Genomic DNA, 18,619 nt, shown 5'->3' on the forward strand with positions numbered 1-18,619 from the left:
TTAGGACCATATTTGATCCCCAGTACCATATTACAAATAAAAAGTAAATCTAGTTAGTTCTAAGTTTATAAGAGAGACTTAATAACTAACTGTTCAGTGCCTTTCTCATTTCTTTTGTCAGGCTACTCAAGTAATTAGTGACACAGTTTTAAAAGAAAAATCAGGATTTTTCTGATACCGAGTATACCTTTTACTTTCAGTAAAAACAACAACAAAAAATAAATAAAAAATTTCTTACTACAGAAATCAGTGGAACTTAGAAAATTATATAAAATATAAAACAAGTAGTATTTCTACTGTATAGAGAGAACAAATTTAGATATTTGTTGAATATCTTCTTTGCCTACATACAGTAGTCAAATATGCATTCAATATGACTTAATAAACCTAATTTTATAACTTGACTTTTAATATTGCAATATTTTTTAATTTAATTAAATTATCTTCTACATTGAGGTCAGCAAACTTTTTCTGTAACAGGCTAAAAGTAAATTATCTTAAGCCTTGAAGCTCAAGACAGTCTGTGTTGCAACTGCCATTGTATTAGTACAAAAATAGCCACAGATAATAGGCAAATAGAAATGGTGTTTCAGTATCATTTTATTTACAAAAGTAACAAGCTTCATTTGTCTTTTGTGCTGTATTTTGCTGATTTTGTTCTACATCATTATTTAACTGCTGGATATTAATATAGGGCTGAATTGTATGTATTATTATAAAGACTATAGTGTCTGTGTAGCTCTATATCTGATCTACTTGTATGCTAATTTTCTTAAGATTAACTGGGACTCTTAAGTTTAACTTATACTAAGAGATATCAATTTTCCAATTAAAATTCATATTTAAACATAGGGGCTGGTTGGTGGCGCACCTGGTTGAGTGCACATGTTACAATGCTCAAGGACCCAGGTTTGAGCTCCCGGTCCCCACCTGCAGTGGGAAAGCTTCTTGAGTGGTGAAGCAGTGTTGCAGGTATCTCTGTCTCTCTCCCTCTCTATAACCCCCTTCCCTCTCGATTTCTGGCTGTCTGTATCTAATAAATAAAGATGATTAAATTTTTTTTAAAAAGTCAAAACATTTCTAGTGTGCAAGTATTTCTAGCTTTATGTAACTAGTCTATGAAATATATTAAATTGAACTTTATAAACTGTTTCTACATTGCTCTACGACCAAAAATAAATGGTTCTACATTAAAGGAAAACACCAAAAAGTCCCTAGTATTATTCTAGCTATTTCCAGTATTGATGTTTTTCTTTGTAGAAGGAATTATAAATTAATTTGATTTTTAAAGGGGAAGTTTTAACATTTTCTGATATTTCGTTCATAATACACAGGAATAAATATTTGATTGTCTCGTAGTTTTGGGCTACTAAATAGTTTGAAATTTTTGGCTTTCTCATTATTTGCATAGAGTATAGAATATAGCTCTCTAAGGCAAAGTCTTGATTGATTGATGTGCAGCTATTATTTAGCTGTCTTTCCTTGGGTTTATTTTATGTTTTTGTTTGTTTGGTTAGTCAATGAAAGAGGTAAAAACAAAGAAATCCATTTAGTCTTTCATTTACTTCTAACATAGTTATCTCATATTTTGCAATTTTTCTTCACTCCCTCTATATTATAGGTACCTTCCAAGTATATCTAGTGTGACCAGTAGGTCATTTACTGTAGGCTTGCTAATTAACTGAAGTGTTTCTGGTAATACTGGATTACCAGAAAAATCATGATGTATTTTTCTATGCAAAAATGTATCATGACCTTTCCAATAACCTAATAAGTAGCCAGAAACCAATCATACCTAAGTTAAAGGTAAAAAAAAGATTAATACAGTTTATGAGTATTACTGTTTATCAATTATTAATGACTAGTTCTATTAGGTGTTATTAAAGAAGTAGTTTCTTAGCCTACAAGTGACCACTTTATCATCTAAATGAAATTGTAGCATTCCTGGAATTTGATAACTGTTAGTTATTAATCATAATCATTCCCCCAGAAGGACTGGTCATGCTAGGCAGGAACTAAAAAAATAGCTAGATAAGTAAAATTGGGTAGCACATCTTTATGTGAGAGTCTATAATTTGCACATTAAAAAGAGTGTTCTTTAAACTCTGGCTTGCTAAGAATTACTTAGAAGCCTTGTTATGGACTTTATAGCCTCTGCTACATTAGATTTGAATTGAGTCCCTGAATTTTCATTGCTAGTAGTTTCTAGCTGATACCAGTACTGTTCTCTAGGCACCACACTTTGAAATCACTTCTGTAGAAAGATAATTGTTCACTATTTTGTTGTGATTTCATTTTCTGAAGCTTCACAATTTATTTATACCTTTTTTTTTTCAGAAAGTCCTTAAAATTAAGCAACTTTTTGTAATATGTACTTACCCTTGCTCATCTATAAGCATTTAACACTTTTGAAATTCTTCTTTAAAAAATCCAAGTTTAACATTAAAGATGTGAATTTGTTTTGCTAAATTTATGACTATTAGTTCAGTCACTTTAACTATGATCTAGCTTTGTAATTTTCACCACACCAGAATTAGTATAGTATAGAAAATTATGAATAAAACACTTTTTAAAGGAAAGGGTTAATATCCATTTCATAATAGTTTTTCAAAATGCCCAAAATTCACTTCCAACTATATCCAATCATACTAGTTTCCATATTTGATTAGCTTTATGGCCATCATTTCCAGAAATTTCCTTATAGGCAAGTAGGAGGTGACATGATTTTTTAAAATATGGTACAAAGCAAAACTTAAGTCAGTTGTCACATGAATTCAGTTTGTGCCAAAAGATGTTTTAAAAGAACAATGTATGGATTAAAAGCTTGATTAAAAGCAACTTCAGTTTTATAGTTTTCTTCAAAACAACATCTTCATTCTTTTCTGGAAAGATGGTATTTTGGAGTAAAAAAAATGTCTCCAGTTACTGTTTTTATGAGGAGAGAATTGCTGAATCTTTTAAATGGTTAATGAGAAGAAGTAATAGTTAAACACTTGGATTTCTGATTTGAATTCTCTAACACAGGCCAGCCCTGAGGGAAGGGGGAAGAAAGCTTGCTAATTAACATTTGATTACTGATGCCACCTTCTCATTCCCCTAGCACCATCCGGTTTCAAGTGTTTTTGTTCAGAAAGGATTTTTTAGGAGGGTTTTAGCTTGCATTTTAGTAAAACAAATCCATATGCAGCTGTGATAAGTGTACAAGTATGGTGAAGAAGAAGAAAAAGAAAAGAATAAAAAAACCTTAGATATGATGTGTTCAAAACCAGTTTCAATAAAAAGTGATTGATTTCTTAACTACAAAACTTTCAGAGCACTAGTGATTGCTAGGGAACTGTAACTAAGCTTAGTTTGTATCCTTTTTTTGATTTACAATCACATACAACACACAAACACTAGCTTGTTGACTGATTTATTTCTTAGCAACTCTTAACCAAGCATGAGTTTGATGGTGAAAAGTGCTGAAAGATGAAAGTTATGTTTAGAATAACATTATTTTTGAAATTTGAATAAGGTCAGTTTCGATATGACCAATGATCCTTCTAAGATTAATAAGAGAATGAGTTAAATGCTTGTAGTTTCAGGATACATTTTTGGGTAAGGTTTGCAATTAGTCATCATATCCTTCAGGAAATCTAGAAACTGACAACTGCTATATGTTTTAAGCCAATGCGATTGAATATTTGGTTTTTATCTTTTGCTATATGGAAAATGTTTCAAAGAAGGTTTAAGATGTTGAAATAAGTCAAAAGACCTTTATAACTAACTATATCACATAATTTATATTATTCTGGCAAAAGCATAGCCTCACTGATAACATATGCTTGATGGAAAATACATGCAGGAAAACATTGTGACAAGTTTTATTTTAAAGTGAAACTTCATGAGGGAAAATATTTGACTTTTCAAAAAGTAAAGTATTGGCTGCAAAATATTTGGGTGGTATGCCTGTTTTCCATGCTATCTATCCACCCTGGTTCAAACCCATCCCCCCACCACATTGAAAGGTGCTTTGGTGCTATGGTTTCTTTCCTCTCCCACCCTCCCGCTGATAAAGTCAACCATAAGAGGTGAAGCCTGCAGATGATAAACGAAGTATTAATAAAAGCACCAAGTAAGACTTTTCTTTATCCAAAGAGAGAATTCACATTACAATGCTTACTATATTTACATTTCCTTTTTTAAAATATATTTTTATATTTATTAATGAGAATGATAAGAAGAGAGAGAGAGAGAGAAAGAACCATACATCACACCGGTACATGCGCCACTGTGGGTTGAACTCAGGACCTCATGCTTGAGAGAGAGTTCAGTGCTTTACCCATTGCACCACCTCCAGGATCACTATATTTACATTTCTTAACTGAATTTGTTGGCAATCTTTCCTTTTTGATGTGTTAACTCTACCATTTTCCTTCCATTTTCCAGTATTAATAGTTTTTAAATTTTACTCATTACTTGCTTGCCTTAGGTATTTGGCTCTTATTTTCTTATACGCATACTCAATCACAATAATTTTGTAAAATCATTGGATTCTAGAGTTTTGAAAATCAGAAGTGATCTTCTTTTATTTTCTGCAAATATTGGGGCTTACGAAGATTTTTGTCAACATGCACAAAGTAGCAGTTCAGTAGAATTGGTATTAGATATCTAGTTACTGCCTCTTATTATGCCACAATACCTCAGACTTTGTGACTTTTCCATCTGGTATCAGAATTTGCTTACCCTTGGATAACATCTGAGAGACATTGAAAATTCTCAGGGTAGTAGACCAAAATTTAGCTCACAAGGAGTAAATTTTACTATAACTGACAGTTAGCTAACAATTTTATTTTTTAATTTAAGTAGCTATAAATCAGTTGTTTGAGGTTAGTGAGCCTCAAAATTTAGTCTTTACTAGAATTACTTCCTAAGTAATTTTTTCTTAGATGTTCTGATAAAATTTAACTACAAAGTAGAAGCATCTGAAAATTTGTGAAACTCAAATATTTGTGAAATTCAAAAATTCGTGAAACTGCAAAACATTGTCCCATGCCATTTCTTCATTTTTCACTGAAATTTTTATGATGCGAAAATTAAAGAAAATATGAAGGTTGAAGAAGAGATCATTGTTTAGCACTTTATATTTCGATATATAGGTAGGTATTTGTTAACAATGAACAGCAAGTAATAAGGAAATTAATTCATACCATATTACGTTGTACCACTTTCAGTTAATCCAATTCTTCTTAGTCACATGCAGCTGTCTTATATGACACAATAGAAAAGAAAGGAAATTTTTCTTTTGAAAAAAATCTAAGAAATAACTCTTGAAAATCTATTACTAACCTAGAATACTTGATCTAAATACTGTATGGTTTTCTATATGGTATACTATATAATTTTGCTGTTCAACTGACATTTGTTAAAGCATTTGTTAAATTTCTTCAGAACGAATAGAAACATTTGCATAGTTTAGCAGCCTGAAATCTCATAGATTTAGAGCTTCATGCTTTACAAGAGTTGAAAAAGATTATGAATGTTCAGCATGATCTTGAGCCATTGCTGATCAAAGACAATGCGTAAGACAAAGAGGCCCTTAGGAAATGTTACCCTGTGAAGTGCCACTTGTCCTTAACTGGAATTTAACACAAATCTCTAAAGATGAAACTCCATCAGAAGTAGCATACTAATGGCAAGTGGACATGCCAGCTACAGCAACTCAGCCCGCGTATGTTCTTTCTGTCTCTTTTAAGAGCTCTCGAATCATTCAGTGTCTCAGTCTCTCTTCTCCATCTACCTCTGTTCTCCTTTTTCCTCCTCCCTCTTCCTCTCTTATTCTTACATCCTTTCTTTACTCTCTAGAAAATTTTGTGTTCTTCATTTGGTGCAGATAAATTCATCTGTATCATCTATATACAACTGGATTTTGTCATTTAGGCTCCAAAACATGATTTTAAAATAGTTTCTTTTGCTTTTTATGCATTTCATTTCCCCCCCTTTCCCTGCAAGAATATGACTTAACATTTTAACTAAGCAGCAGGTGAAGTGTCTCTGGGTAGAGTGCAATAGAGAGAGGGAGAGGGAGAAAGAGAGAGAATATGTGTGTGTGTGTGTGTGTGTGTGTGTGTGTAGGCAGGCTTCAGATTCAACCCGTGGCACTACATATGTTCAATGTCCTAGTTGGTCTCTTTTTCAAAAAATAAAATAAAATAAAAATCTTTAAAGATAAAGCACCATCATTATTAATAATGAAGTTTTTATACCTTATTAGTAAAACCAGGACTCATACCTGACTTCACTATTAATTACAAATAAACATCCAGTTACTTTTGACATACTAATTTGTTTTCATTTAAATTGTTGTGTAGTGATAATAGTTTAATGTAAGATTATTTTGGCTTAATCTCAGGAACTCTGTGAATTTATCTTTTCCATCAGAACGATTTAACATTAGCCTAATATCCTTTCGTTGTGCCCTCTCAGCCAAGTTCTGTCAGTGTTAACTAGTTTATTCTATGACATGTTGCTTAACAGATGTCATTCTGGCGAGAACAATGAAGCCAAATACTTGTGCAGCGGCTAACATTACTCTAACTTTGATCACTGTTGTTCAGCACATCAGTCTGGCATTGTGCTTTATACCAACAAAGCACTATAGCCAGAACATGCTTTTCAGGCTTAAGAATACCAGAGGAATGTTTTTCAATTCAGTGCAGTTACAGATGAGTTAATGAAAGAAGAAAAATACTGTTTATTTCATAATACCATATTGTTATGTTTTGGAATTAAGCTGGAATTTAGAGAATTCCATTCCAAAGTTATTTGTTTATATATTCAACTCATAGTGTTTGTGTATGCTCCCCAGTGCCTTGGGTCATCTTGCTACCTTTCCAACAGATGTAAATATTTGTCACCCTCCCCATTTCTATTAGCAAATGAGACTTTATATACATAGACAACATAATTTAAAAATAATTTTAGCAAAACTTTTTTCTTTTTTTCCCTTTTTTTTTTTTTTGCCTGAAGTTTATTAAAGTTTCACACTCCCATCCTCTGACCTTTTCCTTTGTTTTATTTATTTGATACTTTGGGTTTATGAATACCTTTCTGTTTTAGAACATGAATATTTAAGTATCACAAAATAGTCTTAGCTAGTGGAAGTGGTCAAAGGTTGACCTTGTTGCATTTGGCCAAATTAGGTTGATATTGACTAATAAAAATTTCCAAACTTGATGTGACTGAACATAAACAAAATACTGCATGGTAGACTGGCCATTGCTAAGAACCTCTGAAGAAAAGCTGTTTGTTAAAACTGAGTAGGGATCAAGTCATGCCCCCAAGCTCCTCAGTTCTCATTTACTAAGTCTTTTTTCACAAGTGTACATTAAAGATAAAAATAGATTGAGTTCCATGTTTTGTTTTGTTTTTCTCCTTGCCCCAGTGAATATATATCTCTATTTCACTGAAAGGGTAACTTAGATGTGTTTGTGTGTAATACAGTAACATGATACAAAATTCTATAATTGGACAATATGATACCGTAGGCTTCTGCATTAAAAAAAAAAACATGAATGAATATTGCTTTTTTCCACATTGAAGTCATATTATAGAAGATATTATATGGAATATTTCAATATTAGCTTAATTTGTTCCTGTAACCATCTTCTTAAAAACAAGGAACAACTATTATTCTCTCACTTACATAGAAACATAAAATACATTGTTCTTGAGTCATCTCAAGTCATTTTAAATATTAAATGATTTAGGGACCAGGTAAGTATTTAAATAACTTAGGGACCAGTAGAATGTACAAGTTACAATGTGCATAGGATTGGGGTCCTCAACTGTAGAGGGGAAGCTTTGTGAGTAGTGGAGTACTTCTGCAGGGGTCTCCTCATCTCTATGCCCTAATCTCTCCATTCCTTCTCAATTTCTCTCTCTTTCAACAAAAGAAAAAAAGGGGGGGAGGGGAATGGCCATCTGTAGCTATGGATTCATCATGCAAGGCATTGAGTCCCAGCAATAACTGTAGTGGCAATACAATTAATTAGTATATAGAAGTTTATTGCTATTTTCTTGGTGAATTATGCACCTCAATTTGTTTGATTGAAAAGGAACTTGAAGTAATCCAGAAATATAAAAGCAATAGGCAGAGGAAGAATGTCTAGACTTCTTCTTGGGAATCTGCTTTTTAATTATGTTTAACTTATTTTTATATTTATACTTATTATCCACCAGGGTTATTGTTGGGACTCAGTGCCTCTGTGATAAATCCACTGTACCGGGCAGCTGCTTTTTCTCCCCCACCCCCTTCTTGATAGAAACAAAGGGACATTGAGAGGTAAGGGGGAGATAGAGATGTAAAGAGAATGAGAGAACCTGCAGCACTGCTTAACCACTTTGAAGCTTCTCCTCTTGCAGGTGGGGATAGGGTCTTGAACACATGTCATTGCCCAGGATAATGAGTACACACTAGCACACACATTAAAACCTAGTCCCTGGTTTATGCAGTTTTTTAAAAAAATTGTTTCCTAGTTTTAGATTCTTATTTGTTCATCACACAAATTGACCAGAAGCAGCATATGGCAACTGTATTTTAATTGTGTTAATGCTTCTTGTTTTGATAGGTAAAGAGAAATGTGTATGACCTTACCAGTATCCCTGTTCGCCATCAGTCATGGGAGGGCTGGCCAAGTTCTGCTAAAGAAGACACTGTAAGTGACAGTTATCAACTTTATATCCTCTGTTTTGCAATTTTCACTATAATTAGCTTCAGTAATAAAGAAAATCAAATGAATTGAAGATTTTTTTAAAATACTGTTATAAATCAAGTAATGTGAAAATAATTGTTATAAATTTTAGTTTGCTTATTATAAGCCATAGTATTTAAGCAGTCTGTTAGTATCTTAAAATATCAGTATCAAGAACTTGACACAAGGAGTCGGGCGGTGGCGCAGCAGGTTAAGCACACGTGGCGCAAAGCGCAAGGACCTGCAGAAGGATCCCGGTTCGAGCTTCCGGCTCCCCACCTGCAGGGAGTTGCTTCACAGGCGGTGAAGCAGGTCTGCAGGTGTCTATCTTTCTCTCCCCCTCTCTGTCTTCCCCTCCTCTCTTCATTTCTCTCTGTCCTATCCACCAATAACGACATCAATAACCACAACAATGTTAAACAACAAGGGCAACAAAAAGGAAAATAAATATTTTAAAAAAGACACTTTAATTTGATATTATATTTTCTCTTGAACAATTTTCCCCTAAAGCACAGCATCACTCTAACCATATTTATTTTAAGCTACATTTCCCACAGTAGACCAAAACTTAAAAAAAGTTTACTGTTGTATGCTTTACATTAGTTTGTTCTAGCCCTCCCCTGCCAAGAGAATTGGATCAGTCCAGTTAATTTCGCGGCCCGCTTGGCCCCGCCCCAAGGAACCCCGAGAGAGGGTTCCTGAGTTCGAGAGTGCGAGAGTTTCAGAGGGTTCCCCAGTAAGAGAGTTCCAGAGTTTCAGAGTTGGAGAGTTCCTGAGTTCGAGAGTAAGAGGGAGTGCTTGTGCCGCCGCAAAGAGACAGCAGAGTTCTGTTTGGTGATTAGTTTGTCTTAGTTTATGAATCGTTGTTCCTGAATAAAGAAATACAGCTTCCCTGCCCAGCCGTTGTCTCCGCGTCTCTGTTACCCGCCGTGAAGCTAGCCCGGCCAGCTGGAGCCATCCGGAATTTTAACAACAGTTTACTTTACAATTTGTGTTATTAGTACTCTGTTTATTATTATTAATTTATTTTAAGGATTAATTCATGAAACCAGGTGGTGGCACGCCTGGTTGAGCGCATGTTACAAGACATAAGAAATCAGGTCCTCAGGCCCCAACAGTACGGGGAAAGCTTTGCAAATGGTAAAGCAGTACTGTAGGTGTCTCAGTGTCTCTCTCCCAGTCTCCCTCCTCCCTCTCAATTTGTGGTTATCTCTATCGAATAAATAAAGGTAATAATAAGCACCACTGGGGGGGAAAAAGATATTTTAATTTAAAAAAGACATTTAAAAGAGAACCATTAAAAAAGTAGTGCAGCGGGGTAAGCAAATGTGGTGCAAAGTGCAAGGACCAATGTAAGGATCCCGGTTCGAGAACCGGATTCTTTTCCAGGAGAGTTTTATCACTTAATGCTAAGTGAAATTATATTTTGGCATTTTTATCCACAATCCTGGTTATACTAACTTAAGCCACAATTGAAAAAAATGACAGTTATAAGAATTCTGAAGTTTAATTTTTAATATAAAGTAGAATTAAAATAGAAATTCAGCAGGTTGAGTGGTAATTCACCTGTTAAGAGTTCACACATTACCATATGCAAAGACCCAGGGTCTAGTCTTCAGCCCTCATTTGCAGAGGAGGAGGAAGCTTCACATGTAGTGTAACAGTGCTGCAGGTGTCTCTTCTCACTTTCCTTCACTCTTTCTTCTGATTTTATTTATAGGAGGATAGAGAGAGAGAGAGAGAGACATAACCAGAGAGAGAGACAGACAGACATAACCAGAGAGAGAGAGAGACAGACAGACATACATAACCAGACATTGCTATGGTACATGGACTGCCGGGGATGGAACTCAGGACCACATGCTTGAGAATCCAATGCTTTATCCACTGTGCCACCCTTCTGGACCATTCTATTTTCTCCTCCCTCCCTTCCTTCCTTCCTTTTTTCCTTTTTTCTTTTCTTTTTTTTTTTTTTTTAGATTTTATTTTACTTATTCATGAGTAAGATAGGAGATAAGAGTCCAGTGCATCATCCACTGGGCAGACCACCCATTCTTTTTCTATCTCTGTTTTCTTACCATCTATAAGAGGAAAAAATAAATTCAAAAAATTAATTTTTTTTACAAAAATAAGAGTAAAGTTAATAAATGGTATCTTTCTGTTTACCTGAGGCAACATGAAAATATCAGAAATATGCATTATCTAATAACTTGCTCTGAGATAATAATGTTAATAGAGGAAAATAAGAGCTTAAGTTGTGTGAGCTTCAGTTACTTCATTAATTTATAGCAGTGTTTTGGTTGGGAGTAATTAGCAAAAATAACATATAATACTTGACTTATAGTAAAAAAAATTAGAGTCAGAATTATTATTAATAAAACTCAGACTAAGATGACAGGCAAGAACTATTGATAGCTGGTTGAAGTAAATGAAATGCTATCAAAGATTTTTTTCCAAAGTAACCCAAGGGGCTGAGGAATTAAGTGGGAATACAGATAAATTGAAGTTAAACATCTGTTGATCATTGTTGATACTGGGTCAAGCACATTATACTCTTCTCTCAACTTTCTTTTTAAAAAATATTTATTTATTTATTCCCTTTTGTTGCCCTTGTTGTTTTTTATTGTTGTTGTAGTTATTGTTGTTGTTACTGATGTCGTCGTTGTTAGATAGGACAGAGAGAAATGGAGAGAGGAGGGGAAGACAGAGAGGGGGAGAGAAAGATAGACACCTGAAGACCTGCTTCACCTCCTGTGAAGCGACTCCCCTGCAGGTGGAACCAGGATCCTTCCGCCAGTCCTTGCACTTTGCGCCACATGTGTTTAACCCGACTCCCATCTCTCAACTTTTAATTATAACAAAAAATTCGCAAATAAGGCAAAATTAGCTGAGAGCAAGTTTAAGAGCAAGGACATAAGGCAATTAACTCCAGAAATGTATGATTGATTGCACAGACTTGGAAAACGTAACTTCTCTAGGACCCCACACTTGTAGAAACCAGACTAGGGGGAAAAATGAAACCAGACTGAGATAGACTTCTTTAGGTGTAAATTTAAAAAATGATGTAATAAATTCTTCAGTAGCTTAATGTATTATACATTTAGGTGTTAATTTATTGAAATGAGTTGAGGTAGTATTTTATAAGGTCCTTATTCATAATGATTATTATAACCATTACAGTTTTCACAGAGCTATACTGCAGTTTCATTACTCTAAGAATGCAGTGAAAAATACACCATATTCAGGACTTTTGCTTCCTTTGCCCTTTCTGTGTCATAGTAGATTCAAGAGGAAGTCTTCATTAAGAAGCTTGATTATTTTTCCTCATTATTTATATTTGCACCTTGTCCCAGAACTTGTGAAATGATGCCTGCCCACAACTCCCTAGAGCAAATGTTGCCACATTGGCAGGATGTTGCCATGAGCTGCCTGATTTGATACAACAAAGACGTTTAGGGCCAGGTTGCTTTTAACTGATGCCACCACATGCCTACTAGCTCCACTATTAGCTCCATTTTGGCAGAAATGACTTTTAACTGTAGTTATCTAAAAAGATCCTAGCCAAAGAAATGTCATGAAGCCTTTTTTTCACTTACTAGAATTACACAAACTTAAAAAGCTGCTGCTTGTAATCTATAATGTTGCAGGATATGGTGTTTTTTATTTGATTCACTGAAGTGGAGGCATCTGCTACAGAACAAGAACAGCCTCACAGCTTAGGGCATGAATTGGGTACAGCTGAGAAATGTCAGCTGTGTAAACAGCCTGAAATGTGTTACCAACAAAAATATAATTAATTTCTTTCCAAGACAATGTGCCATAACTTAATACTTAGAATGGTTTAACTTTCAGAGAAAGCACCTGAACATTTTCTTCTCGGTGCCAGAGGAGAAGATTGGTTATAAAGGTCATTAAAAGTGAAGTTAGTTTGTACTTTTCCCGCTCTGTTGCAGAAATTTGTATGGCCTTGAATACACAGTAGCTCTAGATACTAGTGATTTCCATAAGTTTATGGAAATATCTTGGATCAAGAAGTTAGTATATTTTGGATGATAGAAATATTAAAATTAGATTGTGGCTATTGTTGATTAAATTTAATGACATGAATTATATGTCAATAAAGTTGTTTTAAAAAGTTAATGAAGAGCCAAATTAAAATACTTTTTCATTTATTTTTTATGCTGCACTAGAAATACTTAGCAGTAAAACAGGAGATATTTTCTTCAGTGTACTTCTCATTAACCTTTGACATAGTAAGCAGAACAAAGAAATAGACTTCTTATAATTGGATTCTTGTATTATCTTGAATCTCTTATGAACCTAATAGTCTATTGTCTTTTGACATTCTCAGTACTACCTTGTGAAGTCAACAATCATTTAAAATACTGTTGCCCCATCTCTGTTCAGAGTTAAAATATTTTCTTTGCTTGCAGTAGTGCTCTATTGTGGCATGGGATACTGTATGAACTGTCAATAACTCTTTCAGTTCCGTTTGCACTCTTTCACCAGGGAAATAGGTATCTAAAGCTTCACCAGTAGGGGAATGTTTTCATGCTGTGACAGTTCAGCTGTGAGAACAAGGAGTTGCAAGTAGGCGAAATCACATTTTATGCTTTAACAAGGACACCCTTGGCTTCCAGAGAGTAGAAATAATTTTAACACTGTGGATTATGTCTAGACACCTTATTTTAATGCAGTTTGAATATATGTATTTTTTTTTCAATTCCAGGTTATAATAACACCTGTACAAAGGAGGAAAAATCCTTTGGTTTTTAATATTTTCTTGTGTATATCTGCTATCTCCCCCCTTCATATTATTAAACACCTTTGGTTCTGTTAATAATGAAAGAATGTTAGCTAAGAATTTTAGATATTTGATTCAAAGTCTTTAAGCATGTAAAAGGAATCAGAAAGTTTATTACTAAATTCTCTATATTGAAAATTAAGTCATTTATATTAGCTTTTCATAAAGTAAAAACAAAAACCACAACACAGTCTTTTTCTTTCTTTCCTTTTTTTCATAAGAAGAATTTGAAAATGAGGAAACATCATCTCCTTTTGATTGGGAAGCATTTCTTCTGTAATGTCTCCCTGACACATTGCGATTTGTAGGTATCGAATTGTGGGCATTCCCCTAACACTCTGTCAGTGCCTTCCACATTATAGGAACTGCTGTGCAAACACATTCTCACAATTACCACATACTTACACACTGTAGTTACCAACTAAGTAAATTCATAAGCCCCCACTATTATTATTTCAGCGACTGCTACAAGGTTAATATTTCCAGCTGACAGAATGAATCACATTCAGCCTTGCTTATTTATCTTAAATAATAGTCCAAAACTTGCTGAGTGGTGTATAGTTTTTCATACAAGGATTCATACCTCTTTATTTTGAGGTCTGAAATTTTCCTTGCAGATTAATTTTCTCATATAGATCTAGGAGACATGATTGAATAATGTCCCCTATTTACCTCTCCTTTAGCTAAATAATCATTTTGGTGTTCCCCAGGTATACCTGCGGTTCCTCTAATATTCCTTCTTACACTGTGTCATTCCATCATATTCTTTTACATAGATAATAATAGTAACAATAATAATAATCAGGGAAGAGGATAGCACGGTGCTTTGTGCAGAGGAACTTTCTGTCTGAGGCTTCAAAGCTTCAGGTTTAATTCCACTGCTGAGCAGTGCTCTGGTTAATAATAATCATAGTTCATATCTGTGTGTGTGTGTTTATATATATGTTATTATTGAATAAAGACAGAGAAATTGAGAAGGGGAAATAGAGAGATAGAGACACCTGGAGCCCTGCTTTACCACTCGTCAAACTTTTCCCCTACAGGTGGGGACCAGGGCTTGAATCTGGGTCCTTGTGCACTGTAATGTGAGCACTTAACTAGGCTTGCCATTGTTAGATATTATGTTGCCTGCATTCTTCATACCACACAATCTTCTCCAACCTTATTAGATATTAGTTTATGTTACTATTACCTAATTCTCCCTCCCCCCATTTTTTTTTTCATCGTTTACTTCTCTCATCTGGCTCTATTACTTACCATCTCAATAACCAAAAACCTCTCTGGGTCTCAGTCTCTATAGATATAGAACATGAATAATTAATATTGAAGTTATTATGAAGAGTAGAAGAGTTTATGTTAAGTTTATTTTGAAGATTTAAGTAATTCGTACATAGAGTCAAACATGATTTAACTTTGGCTGTACTGTTTCTTTTATTATCTATCATTTACTTGACATTTGTGGGATAACACGTATAGAACAAAAACCTTGTTGAACTTTTAAAGTTGCAAGGATAAGAATCTGTTCTTCAACACTTAAAAGACAAAGTGTGATGTTAATACATAACCAGTGACTATTGAAGTATACATAAGTACAATGATATCACATGAAAGGGACCAAACAGTTTTTGCTAATAGATTGGGGGAGCGTGTAGCATAAAAATAGGGTTTCTAGAGAAAAGAACACTGGCTTATCTTTTAATTTGTATACCTATGTCTTCTCTATTGTAAATATTTTAAATTAGGAGAAAGAATGCTTTTGGGCAGGGGAAATACGATAATGGTTATATAAACAGACTCTCATACTTGAGGCTTTCAGGTCCCAGATTCAAGCCCCTGCACCACCATAAGCCAGAGCTGAACAGTGCATTTATTAAAAAAAAAAACAAAAAAGAGTGAAAGAAAGAAAGGAGAAGGAGAACAAAAAAAACTTTTTGCTAGTAGTAAGAATTTTTTAAATTAGGATTAAGAATTCCTAACATTGAAAATTAGGAGTAAGACATAGAATTAGCGGTAATAGCAAATATTCACCCTTCTAAACTATGCAGATTTAGACATTGTTTTTTATTTATTTATTTATTTTTATAAAAAGAAACACTGACAAAAACCATAGGATGAGAGGGGTACAACTCCACACAATTCCCACTACCAGAACTCCGTATCCCATCCTCTCCCCTGATAGCTTTCCTATTCTTTATCCCTCTGGGAGTATAGACCCAGGGTCATTATGGGGTGCAGAAGGTTGAAGGTCTGGTTTCTGTAATTGCTTCCCTGCTGAACATGGGCGTTGACAGGCTGATCCATATTTCTAGCCTGTTTCTCTCTCTTTCCCTAGTGGGACAGGGCTCTGGGGAAGTGGGGCTCCAGGACACATCGGTGGGGTCGTCTGCCCAGGGAAGTCTGGTTGGCATCATATTAGCATCTGGAACCTGGTGGCTGAAAAAAGAGTTAACATATAAAGCCAAACAAATTGTTGGCTATAGACATTTTGTTTTATACATTCACTCATTTGAATTGCTCAGAGATCCACTACATTAATGAGAATAAACAACGTAAAGATAACTTTGTGTGATTATAATAATAAACTAAGAATCAGGGCTATTTTCTTGCTATTAAAAATTAAATTATTGGAACCACAAAATATTTCACTTGGATAGTGTACAGCTTTGCCATGTGAGTGCCCCAAGGCTCAAGCCTTGATTCCACCACATTAAAGCTTCAGTGCTGTGGTCTCTTTCACTTTCTCTCAGCCTCTATTTTAAGAATTTTTTAAAAATATATATTTATTTATTTATTTATTTTATTCCCTTTTGTTGCCCTTGTTGTTTTATTGTTGTAGTTATTATTGTTGTTGTCGTTGTTGCATAGGACAGAGAGAAATGGAGAGAGGGAGGGGAAGTGACTCCCCTGCAGGTGGGGAGCCGGGGTTCGAACCTGGATCCTTATGCTGGTCCTTGTGCTTTGCGCCACCTGCGCTTAGCCCAGCCCGCTGCACTACAGCCCAACTCCCGAGAATTTTTTTTTTTTTTAAAAAAGAAAGAAATTAAAACTGCCTTAGAGGCAAGAAGTACAGCAAATATGGGGATTGAGCCACATTGAGTTCATGTGGTATGGTAGGTGGGTATTGTCATAGTAGAACCAAGAAAGCCTGTTGAAGTTTATTAAATCCCATAATTGCAATCATTTGGATATTACTTAATATATGTGTTTATATTTCCTCATCTGAAAAATAAGGAATGCCGGGATAGCCTGAGGGTGCTTCTTCTGGAGCTAGTGCTCTCTGGGTTGGAGAGAACTCAACTGGAGCCGATCTAGGTTGCTGCGTGAGAGAGGGATCAGGAACTGCCGCACTAACTTCGCAGGAGATACGCTCTGGAACCCTCAGAGACGGAAAGCAATTTCCAAGTGTCTTTAATCAGAAGAGCAGCTGTTTTTATACTCTCCAAGTAGGGTGGAAACAGGATGTGACATAGAGAGGGTGGAGTGAAAAGTGACTGGTGGAAGATCAGGGTGTGACAAGGAGAGGATTAGGGTGTGACAAGGAGAGGGGGCAGAGCAGGTGAGAATTTTACCACTAAACCACTAATGCCCTGGAGGGAATGTGGAGCTTTATGTAAATGTAAGTGATTTATGTAAATAGACCGCTTTGAATGGGATCAAACCAATCCCTATATAGGCATACCGGTGCTTGGTTAAGCAGAAGCCAGGGGGAGCTGGCATACTATCCAACAAAGGATAATATTAGTACCCTTGGAAATTAAGCTGTCACTTAGTAGATTAATAGGTTCAGTCATTAAATTACCATTTTAAGGTAAATATTTTAAATTACATATTATTTAACTTAATAAAGCACATAATATAAGGTAGAGTTTCACAGATATGACTGTTAAACCAAATCTTCACCATTAAAAAAATATAATGTAAGAATTTGTTTCAGTTAAATCTAGTTACATTTATTTCTTCATGTATTTTATATACTGCCAAACTAATAGCAGAAATGCATGGTTGTTGCATTGCTACATGCCCCGCAAAACTTAAAATATCTACTCTGGCCCTTTACAGAAAAAGTTTGACAACCTGTGGTGTAATGTCTGGCATTTAGTAGGCATTCAACAAACATTAGCTTATGTCCCCTTGAGTAAGCACCTTCTTTATATTGCATACACATGCAGAATCAGAAGCATTCTTTGTGTAAGTTAAGGGTCATCTTATGCTATTTAAATTACTTTGTGAGCCTGTCCTAGGCCACAGATTCAGACAACCTTTGGACATTTTCTCTGGCTTTTTCTTTATTTGGCAAGGTCATGGATAATGTTGCTTCTGATGGTGGTGAGACTCAGTAGCTTCAGAGGGTTCATTGCCCTTGTCAACACATAAGAGTCTTTTACAAATAACACAGGCAAAGACTAAACAGAGGGAAAGAACAGCTTTGAAAGCAGTAGAAGAAAATTTGAGTTTAAAAGGAATGAGAGTTGTGAAATGAACTGTACCCTAAATAGAGAGAGTGAGAAGTTTAAGAGGGCTGATGAAGCACTTAAAGGACATTAATAAATATGAAGTAAATTTATTGACTTTCATGCTGTGAGACTTTTTTTTGTTTGTTTTCAAACTACATATTTTCTGTTTTTTATTTATAGTTAATAGTAAGACTTGATTTTAATTAACTAAAACACTAACCCTGTAAAACAGTGCTTCTGCCCCTAACTACTATAAATGCTTTCTCCCTTTAACTAAGTGAAACAAACAACTATATTCAGATACTCCACAACTGGTAGTATGAAACTTTGAAAATGGAAACAAATGAGCCTTGTGGTAGTTTCACATTCTTCCAGGAAACAATTTCTGGATCCCAGAGTAGTGAAAGGAAACAAATACAACTTGACTTCACTGAGTTTGAAGAAATAGAATTTCAGAAGGTCAAGGCAGCAGGTAGACCACAAAGAATATTAATAGAGGAAAGACGAACCACCACCACCACCACAACACACACACACCAAAACAAACAAAATGAAATGTCTATACAAGGTTCCCCTGGTCTTTTAACAATCTGCACATGCATAGGGTGAAATTCCAGGAGGCTGGGCAA

At 34.9% G+C, this 18,619-nt stretch overlaps 1 protein-coding gene across 1 annotated transcript in view; it reads left to right on the forward strand.

Moving 5' to 3' along the window:
• FAF1 (Fas associated factor 1) overlaps nt 1-18,619 on the forward strand; it is a 347,080-nt gene that overhangs the window by 156,154 nt on the left and 172,307 nt on the right. Inside the window, exon 8 of the mRNA XM_007536689.3 lies at nt 8,610-8,696. Within this exon, the coding sequence (XP_007536751.1) occupies nt 8,610-8,696 (87 nt within the window). The remainder of the gene's footprint in view (nt 1-8,609; nt 8,697-18,619) is intronic.

This window comes from Erinaceus europaeus, chromosome 13 (genome assembly GCF_950295315.1).
Source record: "Erinaceus europaeus chromosome 13, mEriEur2.1, whole genome shotgun sequence".
Taxonomy (NCBI): domain Eukaryota; kingdom Metazoa; phylum Chordata; class Mammalia; order Eulipotyphla; family Erinaceidae; genus Erinaceus; species Erinaceus europaeus.